A 23,362-nucleotide genomic window follows, 5' to 3' on the forward strand; every position below is an offset into this window, starting at 1 on the left:
TGTCCAGGATACCAGGCTGAAGCTGAAGATAGGGATGGTTCAAAGAGCAGACTTCAGACACCTTCAATCCTCCCAGCATCCACTGGAGGTGCAGGGAATGGCAGCCTGGCAAAATGCAGCTGCAAACCAGGGCTGCAATGCTTCAGCTGCCTTCTGGTACATGGGGAGGGCAAAACCTTAGATCCCACCTCGAGTGTGGCAAGTGTCAGACCACCTGTAAGAGGCACTGAACTACTGTGATTTGATGCAACACGGTTTGCAGAGAACTGAGGATTAAGTCAGATACTCATAACAAAGGTCAGTGATTTGCTAATGGCTGATATTTTAAGCTAAAGTCCTTGCAATAAGTCTCTGATAGTGGCTGCTGATGCTGCAGACACAGCATGAAGCACACAGACTGCACTAATCTCATGCTTATGAAAGAATGCTGTCCTTTCTTTAAATAGCAGAGAAAATTTAACTGCAACTGAGTCCTTTCATCACTTCTTTCTGAAAAACCTAAACATAGCACATTTACCTGAATAATTCTGCTGGTGAAAATTTCAGAGTTCTTCCTTAGAAAACACAAATTTCCCATTCCCTGATAAAGGTAAAGATTGGTTCAGACAGTCACTTAAAAGATGGATTCAGACAGTGAAATGTTACTGCCTTTCTGAGTGCAGCAATAGGATCATCATCATCATCATATAATTGGAAATAGAACTGCCCATCCTCAAAAGCCAGACTTCCTTATTCTTCTATTACTTCCCTATTCTTCTGTTAAAATCCTGTAGCTGTGTGCTAAGCATTTCTGAATGCATTATATCAGAAATAAAATGACAGCAACACCTACTATTCAGTACCCAGGAAAGGGACCAGTCCTATTACTGTGAGGGACAGATTTCTTGGAATAACATCAACTAACAGTGAAACCACTCCAACAGAATTTGGGATCCCAGAAAATGACAAAGAAAGCAGGAAAACACTAATGAAAGCTATGGCTGTATATGAAATTTTGAGACCAATTGTGAGGTCTGTGAAAACACCAGAAGACATCTGAGCTGCATGAGAGCAGAGGTGGAAGCAAGGATCACCTCTACAAGGGAAGGGATTCAGCCACAGAGGATAAAATCCACGGAACCAGTGAGATAAAGGGTAAGGGAAAGGCATACTGACTTGTATGCAAAGCTGTGCTGCTAGAAAAAGCAGGCTTGGGGAGAACTGTTTTTAAATAAAAATTCCATGGCAAAACAGTGGGGAAACCCACACATTTATCAGGTACCTTAACGTTTTTGTCTGATGCAAAAGAAAGAAATGCGTTGTGAAGAATAACTCTTGCATTCTAAACAGGTTTATGGGAAAGCAGACACCAAGAGGACGAGCCTTGGCATATATTCAGAGTCATTAAAACTGGTCTAGCTGCACATATTTTTATTTTGATCTAATCAGAAAGTAAACAAGAGCACATCCAAGCTGTCAACACATGAGCAATCTCAAGAGTAGAATATGTTATTTGAGATGTCCCAAATCAAATATTTCTGAAAACAGAAAAAGACCATAATATTTGACAGTTATTGCATTCTAAACAAGAAAAGAATTTAATGCCAAGAATATACATTAATTTTAAAATGAGACTAGTAGCATTTTAAAACATTTGTCTTCCTGTTGCCTTAATAATATTGAAAATGTTGAATTATTCCCTGTATGTAAACATTTAGTTTAGGATACCTATTTTATGTAGTATCAGACACCAGAACAGATTTTACTAAATTACCATGAGAAAAATCATGAAAGGCAGCAGCATTTGAAACTATTACCCAAAAGTCAGGCTTTCACAAGGTGCCTCAGTTAAATACAACTAGTGGAACAACCTTCTATCCCAAAAGCAGGTATTTTCAGAAATCACAAGTCTCTTTGCTGCACAAAACTATGCAAAACAACCTAAATAAAAAAGCTTCTAAAATTAAGACTTGAATTCTCTCAATTCAAGAGAGCAAAGAAGTAGGTATTTCAAGTTCAGTGAGGAAAAGGCTTCTATGAAATACTGTCAATGTGAATCTGAAGAACACTCAAAACTCTTCTCTGTAGCAAGGAGAATTTCAACAGATTTCTCTCTGTCAGGTAGAGAGGGTCCTGCTCTGTGCCCTCTAAACAGGATTACACACATTTCAGTGTTCTGCAACGTGCCAGGCACTGCTGTACTGCAGACAGGATGGACCCTCACAAAGTCCTGCTCCTTTAAGAAGAACAGGCATTGATTGAGGCATGTGATTAGAAAACCAGAAACAGCAAGAGCAGCTTTTCAAAGATGAATGTGACACAATTAAATTCAAAACAAATATTAAAGCTTAATCAGATTCTTGTGCTAGTCTGTAGCACATTAAGTTCATAAGTGATAAATAATAAACTTATAAGCCAATTCTCCTTCATTAAACAAGAAACAATGCCTGAGTATAATGTCCTTGCTGTATTTTTGATCAGCTTGATAATCTACTCTGACCAAGAGTTCCTAAAAGGAGAGCCAAATAGCAAAATCAATTGAGAAAACAGTTGGGCTGTATTTAGATGACAACTGCTGACACATTATTTCATAACCCAATTGCTCTATTCTGACACTCAGGGAAATGTTTCTTAAGGAGCAATTTGCATGCAATCAAAACAGGTAGTCACAGCCACATCCTGATTCATTCACAAGTCCAAATCCTGCTGATACACGTGAGCTGGGGAGCCACACCCCTGGATTTCCTCAGCCTTGTCAAGGTCAAGCTGTCTCTGTCCTACACCCAACCCACTCCAGAAAACCAACGCTCACAGCCTCTCAAAGATCCAACACAGCATCAGTATGTACAAAAAGTGCTGGGCTTTGGCTTCTCTGCAGACCATTTCCTCCTCACCCAAGGAGCATCTCTACCTTCCATCCCAAGTCATATGACACTAAGCACTGCTAGAAGAATTAAGATCCTCTATAAAGCTACAAGATGCATCCACCTCTTTATTGTTAGAGCCTTCAAGTTCCAGAATCTCTGCCCAGTCTTTAAACATGCTACTTCAATGCTTCTGATAGGCAGCAGGAGGACAGACCCATGGCTGGGCCAAGAAGGGGAGAGACTTTATAAATCCCTGGAATTTGAACTGCAGCAGAGTTCCCCTAGAACAGCAGGGACATTGGGTTTGGGGACTTGGGGCTTCTTGTGCTCCCCTCCTTTGAATCACCTTGATAATTCCACATATATCACATATTCCCTTTCTGTGGAAGGACTTTTATCTCCTGGGAATTACATTAATATATATATATTTTGTGCATGTGACATTTTTGGTTCTTTACACTAGGAAAAACCAAGTCTAGACATGGGAAAAGCAGACAGATGTTGCAGTGACTTTACAGACATTTCACACTCTCTTAGCAAGGCTTCTTTGCATGTGCTTGCACTACAGTTTTATCTTTTTTAAAGGAAACGGACATTCCACCTGAATAATGCTGGAAGAATAAAAAAAGCTTGGCACAAAGAAATGTATCACTTGATCATCTCCTTTCCACAATCTGTGCAGGGATTTTTTATTTCTTTTACTCACATTTTTACACGGCATTTAACCATGTTTATTGCAAGTAAACTGATTTGCTTTCAAGGCATTAATACTTTTATTGTTAAGGTATTAGTATGCTAGCAAAGGAGACCAAATTTTATATTCAAACCTTGAACAAATGCAAATGAAAAGAGCTGAAGGATCACTTTAAGTTTTGACTAGGGAAATGGGGTAATCCTAACACATTACAAACCACTGAAAAAAAACATGTCACAGTTTAACACATTTCTGAAATATCTATGTCTGCCTATCTTCAGAAGATATTTTTGCTGATTTGAAAACAGCTTTTCTTCACTTTCTATACTTCTAAACGATGTCCAAAATCTGTTACAGTGTTACATTCTTGATTCCTCAATAATATTAATGCAGTGTAGACCTCACTGACCCATTCATCAATGTAAGACACACTTGGATTTTGATAATTGTCTCTTGCATTCCATAGTGTGACCAGTGCTAGCAGGTGGCTTACATTTTGCCATTTCTGGATAGCAGTTTATATTTCCACTAATGGATGGTGCAGCTAAAAATCCCAGGGATATCTAAAAAAGGGCAATTTGTCATGCACATGGATTTTTTTCTATAGACTTCTGTACACATCTCTCAATCTGGACATTCAGCAAAGCACCAGAGAGAAATGGCAAGACAGCCTTACCCAAGGACACTACAAAATACTTTGAGAGATTTATAAATAGCATATTCATAGATTAATATCATAAATTTGGTTCTACTGAGTCCATAGATATGGGGAATTACTCTGCTGCTGGAGCTCAGACTTTGGATAAGAAGAAGAATGTAATTACTTACAGTCACTAACAGTCCCGTGGGCCTTTTCACAGTCACAGAACTAATTACCCTTTCAGCTGGCTGAGTTAAAATGAGCCTGACTGCTGTTATTTCAGTTGGGGATGAGGCATGTATGACACAGAAACACTGGTAGGCAGTTCTGCAAGGCACCAAGGCTATGATGGCTCTGTAAAGGGGTTTCCCTGGATTGGCTTGAAGAGACAAGGGCTTCCTTATGGTCCAGAATCAGCATGTCAAACACTCCTCTCCACCTCTCTAAGTGTCACACACCTCCATCTACTGTGTGACAGATTCTCCTGATTGATACATCTCCTAGGAATGTAGTGGGAAATGGGATCAACAACAAATCTGTTGACACTCATCCTCCATATTTTCAATTAGCAAACATAAACAAAAAAAAGATCAAATATATGTAAACAATGCTTAAACTATTAATTACTTTGCCTTTTATAAAGGCTTCAGCTTTAATGACTCAGCTCTTTCCTTTTCACTAATAGTCTAGGATAAATTACTAATAATACATTTTAATAACAATATTGTAATATAAAATAAAATTAGTTTGGACCTGTGGATTATAAGTAGGTCTCAATAATCCAGGGCAAGTTTTGCAGTGGATTTGGTGTAGAGCTAAAACATTTATCAGCACACATTTGTGCAAGATAATCTGCAGTGCACCCTGCCAGAGCTTTCATGCATCAGTTCAGCTGAGAGTTACATAAAGAGACATTTGTGAGAAAAAGGCAAGCAGCAGAGTTAAGAGATGAGGTGTTCAGGGATCAGTGCCACAACAGAGGACAGTGGCATCTCGACTGCCAGCTCTATTGTACCCACTAGGAATGAGGGCAAAAATAGGGAAGAGCCATTAGGTGGCAACAACTTCAAATTGCTTTCTGTCCCTCCTGCCTCTGACCCACTGACCTGAAACAATCCACAGAACATACAGGCAGATTTAACACAGTTCAAAGCAAGTACAGCCCTTGCTTCCCACACCAGTGTGCTTTTTAAGCAAACAGAGGGCCATGAAAAATCCTTCTCTTGGAAGGAACCTGTTTCTGGGAGCCCATGAGGGACAGTTCTTGCACAGTGCCATGGCAGGGGAATGTCACCTGTGCTCACCATGGAACAGAAACACCTTCCTCCAGAAAATTGATGAGGTGTTTCTTTAGAAGAGCAATGAGGACTGATCTTGATGATATGTCTGCATCTTGGTTCAAAAGACCTTAAAAGATTTACCTGTATCAGGTAAAGCTGTTTATATACTTCTGGAAATTTTTAGGTGCTGATAAACCATGATAACTGGAATCCAGAAACTTCTTTTTGACACTGTCTTTTATATGTGTTTCTCTTTTTCTGTCTATATTTTTTCCATAAATTCTTCGTATGAAATTTGAACTTTAGAGGCTTGTTTGGCATATATTCTTCTCTATAAATCAAAATAAAAGTCTAGATTTTAAGACAGAAATTCAGTATCATAAAATCATAGAATGGCTTGGATGGGATCTTAAAAATTACCCAGTTCCAACCTCTCCATATTTAACTATTTTGTACTTAACAGGATTGTCTCCACCACACACAAACAAAAAAAAAAAAATCAAAATGTTATTTAACCTGAATTTTCTTCCTTTTCCCATAACTGCTTATAAAGGAGACAGCTACTACATATTTTCTTCACCACACAAGCTCCTTTTTACATTAGACAGCATCAGTTTTGCTTTAACAGAAGCAGCAAGCAAAACCACTCATAAAACTGCCTTCCTGCTAATAAAGCCTCTTATTTGGCCTTATCATAATGCAGAGCACTAGGGCTCAGGAGCTCAGTCCCTGGGTAGGGACCGGGTGCCCGAAGCTCGCTCGCTCATGCCAAGACCGCAGGGCTACCATCTAGCAAGCATGGTGATTATCAGCTCTATAGTGATTGCAAGCTCTCAGGATTTCAGCTTTGCTTGCTAGGTAGTGGTGCCCTGGGCTTGAGGCTGCAGCAGACGGAGAGAGAGGAGAAGGAGAAGGCGCAGGCTGTTCCACGAAGATGGCTTTATTTGGGGAGGTCCGTGAAGGGTCTCTGCTCTTCTTCTTTCTCAACTAATGGGGTACAGTATGCTTCTTTTATAGGGTTGGAAAGGATCCAAGCTTGACCAATGGGTAAGGGGTTAACATGACATTGCCTTATAGGGTTACAGAGGTAGGTTAAGGGGTGGAGGACAAGAAAACAGGAATTTTCTTTTGCTGTTTCAGCATTCCTATTGTTCATATCCTCCATGGTGCTTTTCCTAAATCTATGGGGTTTACTACAACTCCACTTTCTGTTTTTACAAAAAAGGCATTCGCTATAGTTCTTTTGAAACAGTGAACAAGGCACGAGAACATAGCTAACACAATAACAACTACAAGGAGAATCAACAACATTCCCTTAATCAAGGATGCAGCCCATCCTGTTAATCCCCATTGCCCAAAAAGTTCATTGACCCAGTCTGGGATTCTTTCTACTTTCAAGTCCTTCACGAGATCTTTCAGTTTCTGGATGTTCGCATGGATGGATTCCGAGCGTGAAGAGAGGTTGAAGCAGCACATCCCTTCGAAGTCTTCACAGCCGTGCCCATGGGCAAGCAGCAGGAAGTCGATTGCTGCTCGATTTTGGAGCGAAGCCTGTCTTGTGGTTTCTTCTTCCTTTAAGAGATCACTCAAGGCTGCAGATGTAGCGTTAGCTTGTTTACTGAGCCAGCACCCAAGGTGATTGATTTCACCGAGGGCTTTAGCTGCAGCTACCCAGGGTAAAAACAGGGAGACAGCAATCTTTTTTTGTTTGTTCCAATCGTATAATTTAGGATCACAATTTTCATCAAATTCAGTATAGGACCTTTTTTGTCGTTTTGATTCGCTTTCTTTTTTCCAATTATGTAACAGGGTGATGTTTGGTGTAAGGGTAGAAAGTTTTCCAAGGGTACAGGGACCTCCCTGGAGTCGGGAGGGGATCCCAGCCCATACTCTGTCACCACAGATGAGAAACATTCCCTTGGGTAATACTTTGGGATGGAGAGAGGACACAGAAATCACACGAGCCGTGTAATTGCACCAATCGTGAGAGTTATAGGCTTTGTTAATTGGTGATATCTCTTTTCGATATGTGTTTTTGTTCTGGTCAATTTCTGGCCAATTGTTTTTTGGACGTCTAAAGTAAAATTTGACGCAGTATGTGGCCTTGGAGGACCCCAACAGATCTAATTCTTGGGGTTCCTCTCGAGCATCTGGCAGAATTTTTGTCCACTCGTCCCAAGTATCAACCACATTGGGTCTCTTACCTGTGGTGCGGAGAATCTCTGAGTTATAGACAGGCCAGTCATCTGCTACAAAGGGAATTCCTACTAGACATGTGGAAAGTGGGTTATCAATGCTTCCCATGGACAAGCACATGTTGTCCTGTTTTAATGTTTTTGCTAAGGTTACCCAAACATTATGGCTAGGCTGTGGGCTAATCCAGCCGAAGGCACACGGTACGGTGAAGAACATCCAGGCAGCAATGAGGACAGCAGCGACGGAGATATTTTTCATCTTTGGGCAGGAATAGGGCTTCTGATAGGGAATATAAGCAGAATTTGTTATCTTTATGATGAGAGGGTTTTCTGCCTTGTTCTTTTCTTGTTCCCCTCCTCCCCCCCTTTTTCTTTTAATTTCTAAGCTACACTATGGGAGGAGGAGTGGGTAGAGGGTTAAGGGGTTTTAAAAGATTAGGGAGGGGGAATAACGGTGTTTCTTTTTTTTTTTTTTTTTTCTTTTTTCTTTCTTTAAATACAAAAAAAAACCCAGTGTAACAACATATAGTTCAGAGAACACTTTTGTGTTAAGGCTATCTATGGTCTGATGCAGCAGACTGTTGTTTAGCTTTTCAGTTTTGTCTGCTGTCTTGTAATGGGGTGGTCTGTTCTTGTGTTTGTGGGTATTCGGCGACGTCTTCGTCTCCAGGCAGAGCTGGTTTGGTTTTGAGGTGGTCTTGTGTTTGCCTCTGGAGCGTTCTTGTCCCCGTTTGCAGGAGTAGTGTTCTCAGTGCCTAGGTATGGCTTTATGTTTTTTCCGGGATACCACCTCGGACCGGATGGTAGTAGCACGCACGCATATCCTCTACCCCAGGTAATCAACTGGTGAGGCCCAGAAATTTGGTGTGTTTCAGGGTCCTTCACGAGCACAGGTGGTTTCTCAGTGAGCTTTGCTTGGGTGGTATTTGCAAAGTGGCGAAGTATTGGTGGGTCAGGCTCTGATGCTGTACAGTTCAGGAAGTTGATGACGTAGAGAGCCTTGCAAAGTCTTTCCACTGGAGATGTGATTCTCATGTCTCTGTTTTGTTGATCAAGGACTCTTTTGAGGGTTTGATGTGTCCTTTCCACGATGGATTGTCCTGTGGGGTTTACAGGTATGCCGGTCTTGTGTGCTATTCCCCATTCACTGAAGAACTCCTTTAACTTGCGGGAAGTGTAGGCTGGTCCATTATCTGTTTTAATCTCTTTTGGTACACCCAGGGCGGCAAAAGCAAGGAGAAAGTGTTTTATTGTGTGCATGGTATTTTCTCCTGCATGTGATGATGCAAATACTGCTCCTGAAAACGTGTCGACCGATACATGCACGTATTTTGATCTTCCAAAAGGTGCGAAGTGAGTTACATCTGTCTGCCACAGCTGGCAGCTATTCAGACCTCGGGGATTGACTCCTATCCCCATAGATGGTATCTGATAGTTCTGACAGTTCGGACATGTAGCCACGATAGCCTTTGCCTGATCCTTTGAGAGCTTAAACATTCTCATAAGGGCAGGTATATTTTGATGAAAAAACGCGTGTGACAACTTTGCCTGGGCAAAGATGTTAGGAACATTAGCAGTTTCTGCTGCCATTGCTAATGCATCCGCTTTTCTGTTGCCTTCTGCAACAAAACCTGGGAGGTCTGTGTGTGACCTCACATGCATTATATGGTAAGGTTGCTTTCTGTGGGAGATTAGGGATATTAATTTAGAGAGCAGTTGGTACAACTTTGGATTAGAGACCTCTTTGAGAAGAGCATGTTCTGCTCTCATCGCTATCCCAGCGACATAAGCTGAATCTGTAACCAGATTGAAAGGCTCGTTTTCAAACTTTTCAAAGGCTCTGACAACGGCTGCTAATTCTGCGATCTGTGGAGATCCCTCCACTATTTGTATGTCAGAGTGCCAATCTTGTGTTTGGGGGTCTCTCCATGTAACCACCGACTTGTGGGAAGACCCTGAGCCATCTGTAAAGAGTGTTAGAGCCTTGAGAGGTTTTCTACTTTGGATTTGTTTTGGAATCAAATGGAAGGTTACATCAGGGTTAAAGAGTTTGTGTTTTGGGATCTTAACTGAAATTTGGCCCGTGTAGCTATCCAGGGCAAACTGGAGGCTTTCATTGGTCTGGATCAAATCCTCAAAGTCTGTAAGAGTTATTGGTAAGTATATGCATTCGAACTCACAACCTGAAAGAGATCGAAGGCGAGTCCTTGCCTTTTTTATTAAATGTGCTATGACCTCCTGGTAGGTGGTAAGTGTCTTTGTGGGCTGGCTATTTGTAAAGATCCATTCCAGTATCAACAAAGGGTCTCGAAGCTGTGAGTCCCATTGGAATATCAGTCCATGGAATCGAGGTGCTTTTCCCAGGATGATGAACTTGAAAGGCAGACTGGGCTCGAAGCGATGGGCTTTGCATGAAGACAGGGCTTCCTGGACTTTAGTGATGGCACCTCTGGCTTCTTCTGTGAGAGTGCAGGGAGAGTCCAGGTCCTTAGGTCCGCAAAGAAGGTTGAACAAGGGAGCAAGGTCCTCTGTTGTAATTCCTAACAGTGGACGTACCCAGTTGATGGATCCGCACAGGCTGTGTAAGTCCCTGAGGGTTTTTGGGTCGTCATTTATGGTGAGCTGCTGAGGTACGATGGTCCTTTCCCAGATCTGGACTCCAAGGTAAGTCCATGGCTTGGTGTACTGGATTTTATCCTCACGAATCTCCATTCCTGCCTTTTCTATGGTTTCAATAGTCTTTTTAACTGTATTGTCCAAGTAAGCTTTGTCTGAAGCACACACCAGGATGTCATCCATGTAGTGATGGATGATAGCATCGGGGAATGATTTCCGAATGGGAGACAGGATGTGAGCCACGTACCACTGGCAAATAGTGGGGCTGTTTTTTAGTCCTTGAGGAAGATAACGCCAATGATATCTTTTGAGCGGGGCCTCCTTGTTAAGAGAGGGAACGGAAAAAGCAAACCGTGGAGCATCCTCAGGGTGCAGAGGAATGCTGAAGAAACAGTCCTTAATGTCTATGATAGCAAGTATCCAGTCTCTAGGCAGCATCGATGGGGAGGGCAGGCCAGGCTGGAGGGGGCCCATGTCCTCGATGACCTCGTTGATTCTGCGAAGGTCGTGGAGAAGCCTCCACCTGTTTGTCCCAGGCTTTGGTAGAACGAAGACTGGAGAGTTCCAAGGGCTGTTGGACTCCACTATGTGGCCTTTTGCGAGCTGTTCTTCCACGAGGGTGTTTAGGGCGCGCAGTTTGACTTTATTGAGGGGCCACTGTTCAATCCAGAGTGGCTTGTGACTTTTCCAGGTGAGACGAGGTGTTTCTGGCAGCGCGCTTACTTCAGTGACCCCAATTAGAAATCCTGAGTGGGAATATGTAGAGAAGCTCCCCACTGGGATAGAACGTCTCTGCCCCAAAGGGTGATGGGGGCCCTTACCACAAATGGACGAATGGTTGCCAGCTTGCCTTCAGGCCCTTCCACAAGGATGTTGTTCTTGCTTCTCATGGACACTGTGGCTCCACCAATCCCTGAAATCATGCCTGCAACAGGTTGTAGATCCCAGTGTGCTGGCCATTCTGAGCGGGCAATGATGGTCACATCAGCACCAGTGTCCAGTATCCCTGGTAGGTGGGTCTTCTCGCCTTTGCAGGTGAGGCCGCACTCGATGGTAGGCTTGGATGGTCCCACAACTTGTGCCCACATAGCTGTAGGGTTGAGAGGAATCTGTTCCCTGTGATCCTTTGGGAGTAAAAAGGCTTGTGCTATTGGAGTTCCCTTTGAAAGAAAAAATGGTGAGTCTATGCAGCATACCTGGACGAGAATCTCTTGTCCTGGCTGCACTGTCAGCACTTCTGGAACAACGAAGATCTCCTTTGGGCTATTAAGAGAGTCACCTATAATTAAAATATGCGAAGGACCACCTTTTGGCGCATATTTGCCTGTGGGAACACGGTGAACATTCTCGTTATTAAAGTCAATGGACAAAGCAGTTACCAGTTGACGGCGGGTTCCCATCTGGGTTGCCCCGTGGGTTGGATCCTCTTCTTGTGGTCCGGAACATCCTGGGCTGGTGCGGGGTTGGGTCTGGGTGGCCTTTGATTTGTTGTCAGCGCCCGGGGCTCGACCGGGCGGGGCAAGAAGTTTCCCGAATGCTGCTGGTAGCGCTGCTGATTCTGGGGTCTTTGGTAATTGTTACGGTGGTATCGGGGGTGTGATCTCTCTGGGCAGTCCTTTATATAATGTCCAAGATCTCCACAGTGATAGCATTTAGGTTGGTCTTTAGAAGCTATTACTGCATATGCACCAGAAACTCCTTCAGCAATACCTTTAGCAACTGCTTGGGCCACTGTATTTTCCGTGGACGTGTGACGTGTACAGCATTCCAGCATTTGCTCTATGGTGGGGTCTGTATCCATGGGTAGAGACCTCAAAATGGCTTTGCATTTTTCATTAGAGTTACACAAGGCAAGTTTACATAAGAGTTCCTTCTTTGCCTCTGTGCTCTCGATCTGTTTCTCCAAAGCATCTCTAAGTCTGTCCACAAATTTGATAAAACTTTCATCTGTCCCTTGTTTAATAGCAGAAAAATGCATTGTTGGCATTGACTCATCATGCACGAGAAGTAAAGAGGTTTTTGCTGCAAGAGCGATGTCCTGCAGTGCCTCTTTATTCAAGGTTTCCAATTGGTCTGCTGGTTTCTGTAAGTCACCTTCACCAGCTAGTTGGGCTACTGTAAAATTCGTCTTATTAGCATCCGCAGAATATGAATCTGATAACGTTTTTAAATGTCTTTTCCAATGCCTGTCCCATAACAAATATTCTGCTGGGGACAGGAGGCAGTGTGAAATATTTTTTACATCGTGGGGAAGTAAGACATGTGCTGAGAACATGGCTTCTAAGAAATTTCTAAAAATATGTGAGCTTCGCCCATGTTCTTTGGCTATATTTCTTAATTGCACTAGTTCCTTATTGGAGTTAGCTTTCCACGTCTTTATAGCGGACTCACCACCATTCCGTCCTTGCTTATATTCTACTGGGAAAGCATTAATCTTCTGTGCCAGCTCCCAGTCTCCAGCCTTTGTCGCTTCTACTTTAATACGAGCCCATGGATCCGTGTGGATCGTATCAGAATCAGATTCACTGCAAGAGCTCTGGTCCTCTGAGGAGGACTGAGGGAGGGTTGCTATCCGTGACTTGCGCTTTTTTCGTTTAGAAGCGTTTTTCAAAGGTTTCAATGGCTGGGGGGGGAGACATGGCATGACCTGGCCGGGGGGAGGTGCCACTGGAGCTGGGATGGCAGCACAGCACACACAGGACCGGGTGGGGGGGACAGCACCGTGGGGGGTGTCTGGGACTGTGCTTGTGTGAGGTGTCCCTGCTGTGGCAGGCAGGGAGCAGGGGGAGGGGGCGGGGATGGACAAGGCCTCGGGAGCGGTGAGGGTGTGGCTCGGGGAGCCCGCGGGAGGGGCCGGGCCGGTCGGAGCTGGGGCGGGGGGAGCGGGGGCGGCGGGCGCGGCGGCGGGAGGGACGGTGGGGGACATCAGCGCAGGGGTGGGGGGGTACACAGCAGCGGGGGGAAGAGCCGACGCAGGGGTGGAGGGGGCGGCAGAGGCAGGAAAAGGGACCCCCGGGACCGGAAGCAAGGAGGAAGCCGAGCCAGGGGTAGGGGAGATGTGTGGAGTTACAGATAAGATAGGATTCGCGGAGTTGGGCAGCGCAGGTCCTGCAGGAGTGGAGGATGTGGCGGGGGGAACTGGGGTGGGCAGCGTAACCTCTGCTTTAGGAGTAACGGAGGCGAGAGGGACTTTAGGACCAAAGGGGTGGTGTGAGATATGCAAGTGACATTCCTCTGAGTCCTTATCGATCTTGTTACTATTTGAAGAGGAAGTATCTGTTAAGCCCTGCAAGATTTTTTCTCTGTTAAATCTTTCAACGGTTTTAGTTATTATATGGAATAAAGGCAAATAGTTAGTTACAGAGAAATCCTGGTTTGTTTGGGAGATATATATTGTGTTCCCGATCATATCCCAAAACGAATTTTCAATGACTGCTTTCTTATCAGTATCAGGGTATTGCGAAATAATCCAAGTTACAAATTTTTTAAGATTAGTTTTTGAGAGCTTGCCTTTAGAAAAGGAGAAGTTGTTAGCAGATAAGATTTCTAAAATAGTTGAATATATCTCTCTCTCGGTTTTACTTAGTTTTAAAGTACTAAAAATTTTACCCATGTTAATGGTTAGCCCTTCCAGCAGAAAAAACGTGAAAAAAAAAGAAAAAAAAACCCGAAAAAAAAGTTTTAGAGCCCCAAAGTTATGCGCGCAATATTAGCTAATACTTACAATTCCTGGGGTCCAAGATCTGTGGAAGGGGTCTGCTGCGTCAGTTCTCCTCAGAACTTTCTGTCGTTCAGATGTAAGTTTTGAGTGTCGAACTGACCCTCCTGGGGAAAGGATTTTCTAAAACGAAAAGTCCCTTCACAGAAGGAGCGGCTTCCCAAACAGGCAATCACAGAAAACCCCAGGGGGGCTTCGTTGCTCAACCGACGGATATCGCCTCTGGGGGGGTCCAAATCCGAAGTAGTTGGGCTGCCACTTTAATAAAGCCTCTTATTTGGCCTTATCATAATGCAGAGCACTAGGGCTCAGGAGCTCAGTCCCTGGGTAGGGACCGGGTGCCCGAAGCTCGCTCGCTCATGCCAAGACCGCAGGGCTACCATCTAGCAAGCATGGTGATTATCAGCTCTATAGTGATTGCAAGCTCTCAGGATTTCAGCTTTGCTTGCTAGGTAGTGGTGCCCTGGGCTTGAGGCTGCAGCAGACGGAGAGAGAGGAGAAGGAGAAGGCGCAGGCTGTTCCACGAAGATGGCTTTATTTGGGGAGGTCCGTGAAGGGTCTCTGCTCTTCTTCTTTCTCAACTAATGGGGTACAGTATGCTTCTTTTATAGGGTTGGAAAGGATCCAAGCTTGACCAATGGGTAAGGGGTTAACATGACATTGCCTTATAGGGTTACAGAGGTAGGTTAAGGGGTGGAGGACAAGAAAACAGGAATTTTCTTTTGCTGTTTCAGCATTCCTATTGTTCATATCCTCCATGGTGCTTTTCCTAAATCTATGGGGTTTACTACATCCTGCCAGTGACATCATAGTCTAACATAACCCATGCTGGGAAGGGTGTCCTTTGCTTAGGCTGATAAAAGACATCTACGGGATTGTGCAAAATAAGTATACACTGACATATACAAGGATATGCACAAAGAAAAGAAAATAATCTTGCAAATAACATCAACAGAAGTACAGGTATTTATTAAAAAAAGCTGACCAATTCCTGAAGGTCATTACCTACTTTAAAACTCAAAGGTGAAAATGAAGGGGCAGAGACTTGGTGGACTATGACACAAGAGAAAGTAAATTCTGCTATTAGAGCAGAAAGTGTTCATTTGACACAGTGATGATAGACTGATTCCAGAGTGACAGTTGTTATCCAGCCACCAGAAGGAATTGCCATTCTGCTAAGTAACATTTTGAGTACGAACAAATTTCCATAAGAATACAATTTTCAAATGTGTATTCAAGCATAAAATAGCTTGGATAAAATATTAATCCTACAGGTGAAAAGTGCTTCCTAAGCTCTTTTCACAGGGAATCACCTCTCTGCAGGTGGGCAACATACAAAAATCTGTGTAATGTGTTATTTATTTTTACCACAGACACTGTCTAAGCGGGTGATTGGAATTCATGGAAATATCCAAGCAGGAAAGCTTGCAGCTCATAGTGTGCATTATAAGCAGTTGCTGCTTTCCTCTCTGCTTCACCAGGAAGACAGATTATTTCTAAAGCTTAATATGGAGCAGTACAAAGATTATGTTACAGTAAAATATAAAATAACACAAGGTCTACTTTCTCCTTGGTCTATGGAAAGAAAATATAGAGTCATTAACTTGGTCACCAACACAGCTACCAAATTGTTTTGTGAAGTCTGCATTTTTAAAGAAAAGGGTAATACTGCACAGCAATAGACATCATATGGAGCTAACACCAGCTTGGTGGCTCACCTCCATCCTCACCTGCTATCACCTCCAACACATTAACTTAATCAGTGCAGAACAGCTCTCAAATACACAGGGTCAGCTCCTCCCAGCCTTCAGGGACAGAAAACACTAAAGAGAAGTGATGTAGTGCACTGGAATATCTAATTAGCTGATCACACAGAATCAGTTAGGTAGGAAGAGACCCCTGAGATGACTGTTCACCACCTAAAAAGCACACAAGCAGTGCTACAGTTGAAAAGGCAGAAAAAGGAAGACCAGGGAATGGCTTGAATGTGTGCAAATCTGCATTACAGTGTTAGAAAAGACTCATCCCATAAGCACAGGTTCAGGAATCTGTCTCCCCCCTGGAATAACTCTCAAGAAGAGGAATGCTGGATTCCAAACCCTCCCTGTACTGAGGCTAACACCAAAGGAGAAATCTACATCTCAATTACACAACATTACAGTTCCTCCATCAGCCCACCAGGAAGTTATCTGCAGGAAGCTCTGCAAAGTGATTGCTGAGGAAATCCCTCACATGTCCATAACAATCAAAACAAAGGCTGTGGAGCAACATTTCTCTTCATTCCAGCTGCTACTTCAGTTCTAAAAAAATTACTTTCAGCCTGTCACTTGAACACTTCAAGTCCACCATTAATTTTGAGATAGAGCCTTCAGCCCAAACCAGGGTAGATTCCAGAGTATACTGAGCACATGCATCTAAACCCCAATATTTCAAATACACAAAGCTAAAATTTGCATCATCTCCAGTACCTGCATTTTTTTAAAGCTTGCCATAAGTAAGAGTAAATATTTGGAACGCAACATGCTGAAGACAGTATTGGTCTTTCTCCCAAATATCAACTACCCAAACAGCTGCCTAGCTACCTTACAAGACACTCTTTTACCTGCTGCAGTTCTCAGATTTTACATCTTAGATGGTATTTCAAGCAACCAGAACTACTGGGCCTATGATAAAGTTTCAAAGGCAACACACTGATCTTCTGAGCTGAAACAGGGAGTGAACAAGGATTTCCTAATAAAAGACAGACCCCATCTTGCTGCTGTAAAGCAACTGCCAAATCTACACAGCATTATGAGAAAGAGGGTATTAAAGTTATAATCAAACTCATTATATGATTTAACATCTAATAGAGCCAACAATGCTAAAGGTGTATTAGTAGCAGCAGCCTTTTTCCTCACACACTGAGATATTCCAGACCACAGGAGAAACTACAATCCTTGCTAAATGGAGCATATTTATATAAATATTCTCAGAGGTAGTTTAAAGAGTCCAGAGCAGAAGGATTAAGAAGGCACTATAACTGTAGAGAGAAATGGGGGATATTAAAAAAACAAAACAAAACAAAAAACAGGAAGGTGGCAAAAAATGTTTCATTAGAATATGGGACTTCTCACCTGCAGATTGCTTATAAAAATGTCTAAGCAAAGTACCTGAGATAAAAATCAACTGTCAACAGGCTTTGAATTGCTACATGGAGGTCAAAACCCTCCTGCAAAATTCCTGTGATATAGAGAGTTGGGAAGGTCAAACCTCTCAACATTTGCTTTGTTAAAAAAAAAGAAAGAAACAACCATAGCATTTCTTTAGTCAAGGAATTCAATTCTAGTTGTGTGACAATATGCAGAGCAATAATTAAGAAATTCTAGTTTCCAAGCAACCCCCTATGCTAAAAGAGACTGAAAATACCCTACAAAAAAAAATCAGCCAGCAGTATCACCACCAAATATAGAGATATGCCTTCTCTGATTAAGCTAAATAGTTCCAAAAGGAGGAAATCTCCTGGAAAAATGAAAAAAGGAAGTTATCAGAACTGCAAAAATAATTTTAACCAAGGAAAATGTTTACATATGAGGATTCCAGCAACAAGTCACAAGGAACAGTAACATTTTACACATATGCATCTGTAAACCAAGTGAACTCTCTAGAAAAACAGACTTCCAGCATTATTCTGGACAATTTACAGAGGCAAATCCAAATCAGTTTTGTTGATTCCTGTATGGCACTCAGACTTCCACTGTAGAAAGAGAATCCTCTGTAAACTGTCATCAAAAAAGCATGCAAGCTCAGATCCCAAAGTACAGCTGTTAACATTTGAAGGTCCCCACCAGAACAGTGCTACAAAATTCTTCAGGTTCAGATGCTTTGTAAAATTCTAGATCTCCCATTTTATCTGTATGTAGATTCTCTTCTGCAGAAAGGTTTGAAAGACTGCTCCTCAGCTCTTACAGGCATTTCCTCACTCCAACACACCCACATCCCCACTGCAGAGGAAAGTGTTCCTCATTGGATAAATGTATGCTAAAGGAAAATAACTTTGCAGAATTATTGGCTTATTTCACTATATTGCATATATGCAAATTCATTAGTGAATGGCTACTTCCAATACCATCTGTCCAATGCCAAGAACCCTTCAGCAATAGTTTATATGGCAAAAGTATTATAGTGAAGGAGATTACATTTTATTTACCTTGATGAGTCATTGTGACAGGTTCTTCACTGGATACATTGTTGTAAATGACCACAGCTGTGGCATTATGTGAAGCTGCTCGCAGTATTTTCTCTTTAAATGTACAGTTTCCTCTCTGTAGTAAAGCAATCCACTGCTTGGTGTTTGGTGGGACCTGGAAACGTGTTCGAGGGTCACAGCCCAGACGATCTGCAACTGAAATGGGGAACAAATTTACACAGACGCCAAATTTCTTCTAACAGGCAAAACAAAGGAAAGAAAAGAAAAATCCTAATTCCAAGTTGCTGAAGTACTTAAATGTTATGCACTAGGAAGCCACTATTCTCTTGTGAAGAAAGTCTAAAGATAACCATATTCTTATGAAAATAAGATTTAAAAAAAAGAAGTCTCACGCATTGAAAGCTGTGACTATATGCCCAAGAATTAGGCTCACTAACACAAGCTATTTTTAACTCCAGTGCAGCTAGAATAATGAATTCACATTCAAATCAATACCTGCCTAGAGGCTGAAAAACATTAGAATATGGTTCATCTGCTATAGGCATTTACAAAACAGCTGTTTATCAGTCATTCTGGGGAGTACAAGTCTTTTTTTCTTCCTAATGCAGCCACAAATATCACTGCAGTGGGAAGTACAACTAAACAAAGCAGATTGTGAAAACAAGATTTCAGAGTTATCTGCCATGTGCAGGCTACTGTAAAAAAGGACAACATTAAAAGCTGATCTTGTAAAACCCCAGCAGCCAACATCAGCTTTTTGCATATGCACATTTTGTCTACAAGGACATGTATTCAAATTCATAGAGAAACAAACGGGTTTGCAAACACAATGCACTCATCAGCTAAACAGGTATAGATGGTATAAAGGAAGAGTAACAGAAATGGCAAATGCCAGATGTCTGAATTCAACAGTGTGCAAAGCTCCTTTGTCCTGGCTGATGGTGTAACATATCTTGGAACAACCCAAAGCCACAGAGCTGTGTACAAAAGACACAAAACCCACGGCAGAAGGAACTTCCCAGCAGCTGAAACCAATGAAAGACGGATCTGTTTGCACAACTGGAAACACAGTTTAGTCTGATACACTGGTCATAACATTAAAGGATTTTCATTTAGAGCCAACAACAGTTTATAATGCAAATATATTTATCCTTTTGAATGCCAAGAGTATAATAATCTTTGGCTACTAAAAATAGTTGGGATAAACAGTGATTTTTTTCAAGATATAAAAAAACCAATCTATTTGCATAATAGCTCAGAAAACATTACAGTTCTGCAATGTAAGAGCAAATCAAATTAAGTCTCCCATAATTTTTTTCCTTTTCAAGAAGTGGGTTCAGCACAACTATGAGATTTCAGCAAAATAATCTACCACCAAAAAAATATCCAGTATAATATATTAGCTGGAAACAAAAGGTCTTTTTAAGCACTCTCAGTTTAACATAGCTGAAGTTAAAATCTGTAACAAAGGAGATTCAAACAGCTAAAGATGTTTTCTGAAACAAAGAAAATCTTCTGCTTGCCTAAAGAAAGCTAGTGCAGATGAATCTATACTGTGGCAGACATACAGGAAGTCATTGCATCTCTTAATTTGGACAAGAAGTGCCTCTCCCTGTTCCCCTGGAAGGAGGGTGGGGAGCCAGATACCAGCACATCCTTTTCACAATTGTTTTTCAAGCCTGTATTAGACATCTCAGACATGGAGGGCTATTTGCTGTATTTTTGTTTCATACAGGCATCAGGGAAAATCTGAAATACAGATGCCTGAAGCCAAGTTTTATAGAGTGTTTTCTTCCATTACCCTGACATCATTACTCAAATCCTTGTGGAAATTGCTAGCTAGCACTGATCCACATGTGTTTTGCAGCACTGGTGATGGCCATCACAAACACCAACAATCACAGAAGAGCACGTTCATGCCCACTGCACTTTTGCAGCTTGTCTTTGAAATCTTAAACTTGAGAACAGTATGTATTTTTGAAAGGAATTACAGTCCTTTTTGAAAACAAAGAATCACAACACAGCACGTGTGCCACCAACCTTTTTGCCCTCTGTTAAGATAAAAGCTGTTTAATGCACGATTCCCCCTTGTTCTGAACATTTCCACTCATAAACATGGAAGGGGGAAAGCACCAGCAGACTGTGATAGGAAGTTTCTCAAGCCTTGAAAGAGAAAAATCCCATCCTTCTCCCATGAAATCACATTCAAGAATCTCAGGTATGATACATCTGTTGGAAAATACCATTTTCTAAATGGCTACAATTCTACCGAATCCCCTCAAACAGCCAAAAATAACTCTGAAAGTAGACACTATGGCCAACATAAATTTACCTAAAATATATGGGATTATTAAAAACAGTAATCCCACAGATTATGTACTGTTTCCTTCAGTACAATCATGATCAAAACTAAAATATGAAGTGAAAACAAAAATGGCCACAGTTGGGTTATTACAGTGAAAAAAACATAAAAGCAACAAGGAGCACCTTGAATGAGGAAGAAGCATTCTCCAAATTCATGCAGGCACCTTGAAATTTGTAGGCTTGAAAATTTTTAGCTTAAAAAGCAACAGAGAAAGCTGTGAGAGATAACAGAAACTGCATCGGTGGGAAAAGTAGTACAAAATTTTCTACCACAGTAGAGATCAAAGTCTCTCTCAGCTGTGGACAGAGCTATGAAATGTTACTAGATAAAGGAAAAGAATTAGGAAACAAGATATTAAGAGATTAAAGATTTCCAGATATAGACCAACAAACACCACTCAAATGCTTACAGCATGTTATTCGTGACGAGGTGTCTTCAGTATATCCTGATGAAAATTTAACAGCTGACAACATTAGCTCGGTACTATTTAAGTAATACAAAAACATTGAGGAAAATCTGGTTGGTTTAGATAAATCTGAACTGTCTGCAAGTCACTTGAGATTTAACAAAAAGTCACAACCCACTTTGCATTAGCATTCTATTACACCACACAAATGTTAAGTAATCTTTTCACTTTTAACTAAATAAAATTCAGAAACAATAGTGAAAAATGTGGGGTGTTCTGCTTGTCTTTTCAACAGACTGAAGATACTCCAAAAAGCGTGGAAGTCTTAAAATCACAGCCACCCTTCTAGAATGGTGAGATGGTTACAAGGAAACATCTCTTGCACAGCTCAGGTGTCAGGGATATCAGTGGGCACTGAAGGGGACACACATGAACAGGGTCAGCCAGAATCACCTCTGCCACTCCCCACTAGCCTGCCCTCGATGATCTGCTATCCAAAGTTCAACTGGAATCAACAACACACGGGTTGCAAGCGTTACCTGGATGGTCACAGAATTGTTTGGGTTGGAAAAGACCTCTAAGATCATCGAGTCCAACCAGTAATCTGGCACGGTTGTGTTCACCACTAAACCATGTTCCTGAGTACCACATCTACAAGACTTTGAAATCCCTCCAGGTATGGTGACTCCACCACTGCCCTGAGCAGCCTGGTTCACCACTTGACAATTCTTTTAGTGATGAAATTTTTCCTAATATTGAATCTAACTCCCTCCAGGCACAGCTTGAGGCAGTTTCCTCCCACTGTGCCACTTGCTACCTGGGGGAAGAGGCTGAACACCACCTGGCTCTGCCCTCCTGTCAGGGAGCTTTAGACAGCAAGAAGATCCTCCCTCAGCCTCTCCTCATCAGACCTGTGCTTCAGCCCCTTCCCCAGCTCCTTTGTCCTTCTCTGGACATATTCCACTATCTCAATCTTTTTCTTGTAGTGAGAGGCCCAAAACTGATGTTACTTGCAAGAATGAAAAGCAACTTCACATTAAGTTATTCTAAAACAAATCACTTGCACAAAGATATGATCAGAAGCCACTCATGGAAGTTCAGAAGATAGAAGCATACAGAAAGCCATTTAAGTAAGTTTCCCTATAGGTGTGCTACTGTTCTGGCTTATTTGAAATAGAAACTATTTACCCTGCCTGTCTCTGTGTTTATCTATGCATCATGTGTTGGCAAAATCCCCAATTTTCTGGTTTAGAAGTGGCAGCCTGCTGGGTTAAAGAGCTATGTACAATGTTGTTGTAAATATCTCCCTTCCTAACATAAGTCCCAACACCACAGAAGAGCCTCTTTACAGAAGAATCAGCTGTGATTTAAGTACTTACCATTAGGCTCATGTTTGTTTTTGCTTTAGGAGAGCTTCAGTTTCCTTTTGCAGAATACACAGGGCTGCTCAATTTGTATAACTGTTTTTCTTTGAGCATTTTTATAATTCAAGACCCCTTCCTTTTCCAGTTGCTCGACCATGTTTTAGCCTTCTCCCTATAGGAAGGGGAGCCATTTTGTGGAGCAAAAATGAAACAAAACGAGCAGCTCCCAGCAGCTTTGTCACAAGTGCACACCTGTCTGAATGCAGACTGTCCCCTAGTTCTGAACTGTGCCTGGGTTTGCTCTTTCTCACGCTGTGTTCCTGCTGCTCTTGCACTGCTTTGAACACAACTGTGACACCCCCCCCTTCAGCCAAGGTTGCTGCACTGGCTGTTATCAGACTTTGTCCCCTTTTCACAGAAATATCCCACTCTCTGTGCATTAGCCATTTGATTCTATGCAGGGCTTTTTTATCTTTTTTTTTTTTCCTCTAAAGGTCAGATATCTTGCTATTGATTTCATCTTAGCTAATACTGTACTCTGTAAATCCAGCACCAGTTGCCAGAGCTGGTCTGTCTCAGCTACACATACAGAAATCATTTTAAAGTCTGACCTTCAATCACTGTAATACAATAGCTGGAGAGACACCACCAGTATTTTGAGGGACAGCAGATCAAGAGGCTTTTTGGTAAAGAAACCACAAAGGAACACAGGAAGGTGCAGTGCCATGCAGGCTGCACCCCAAAGCATTCCCTCCCTACAGCTCTGCTGCCCAGGTAGGTGCTATGCAGAACACCTGACTGGTAAAACAAGACAGCTTTGTGCAACACATTAATTATAATCCTGTGATAAAATTTCCAGAAAAGGAATTCACCTGGGAAATTCACAGAGGCAACTCAGCAGTGCTGAGGGATTATTTCAAGGAATGGTACCAGTTATTTTCTATCCCATTAGGGCTTAATACATGCAATGGACATATTTTCTTTCCATTACTACTGTTGTTATTATCAATATAGCCCTTATTCATGCCAGTCATAATTTCTACTTTATAAGG

The 23,362-nt window shown here is 42.1% G+C and overlaps 1 protein-coding gene across 6 annotated transcripts in view; it reads right to left on the reverse strand.

Annotated features, from left to right (window-relative positions):
* Positions 1–23,362, reverse strand: part of RNF130 (ring finger protein 130) — a 64,036-nt gene that overhangs the window by 35,034 nt on the left and 5,640 nt on the right. For all 6 annotated transcript variants that reach the window (XM_036391894.2, XM_036391890.2, XM_036391892.2 and 3 more), the window contains one exon: positions 18,176–18,370. In XM_036391894.2, the coding sequence (XP_036247787.1) occupies positions 18,176–18,370 (195 nt within the window). The remainder of the gene's footprint in view (positions 1–18,175; positions 18,371–23,362) is intronic.

The sequence above is a fragment of the Molothrus ater genome, chromosome 15 (assembly GCF_012460135.2).
Source record: "Molothrus ater isolate BHLD 08-10-18 breed brown headed cowbird chromosome 15, BPBGC_Mater_1.1, whole genome shotgun sequence".
Lineage (NCBI taxonomy): Eukaryota > Metazoa > Chordata > Aves > Passeriformes > Icteridae > Molothrus > Molothrus ater.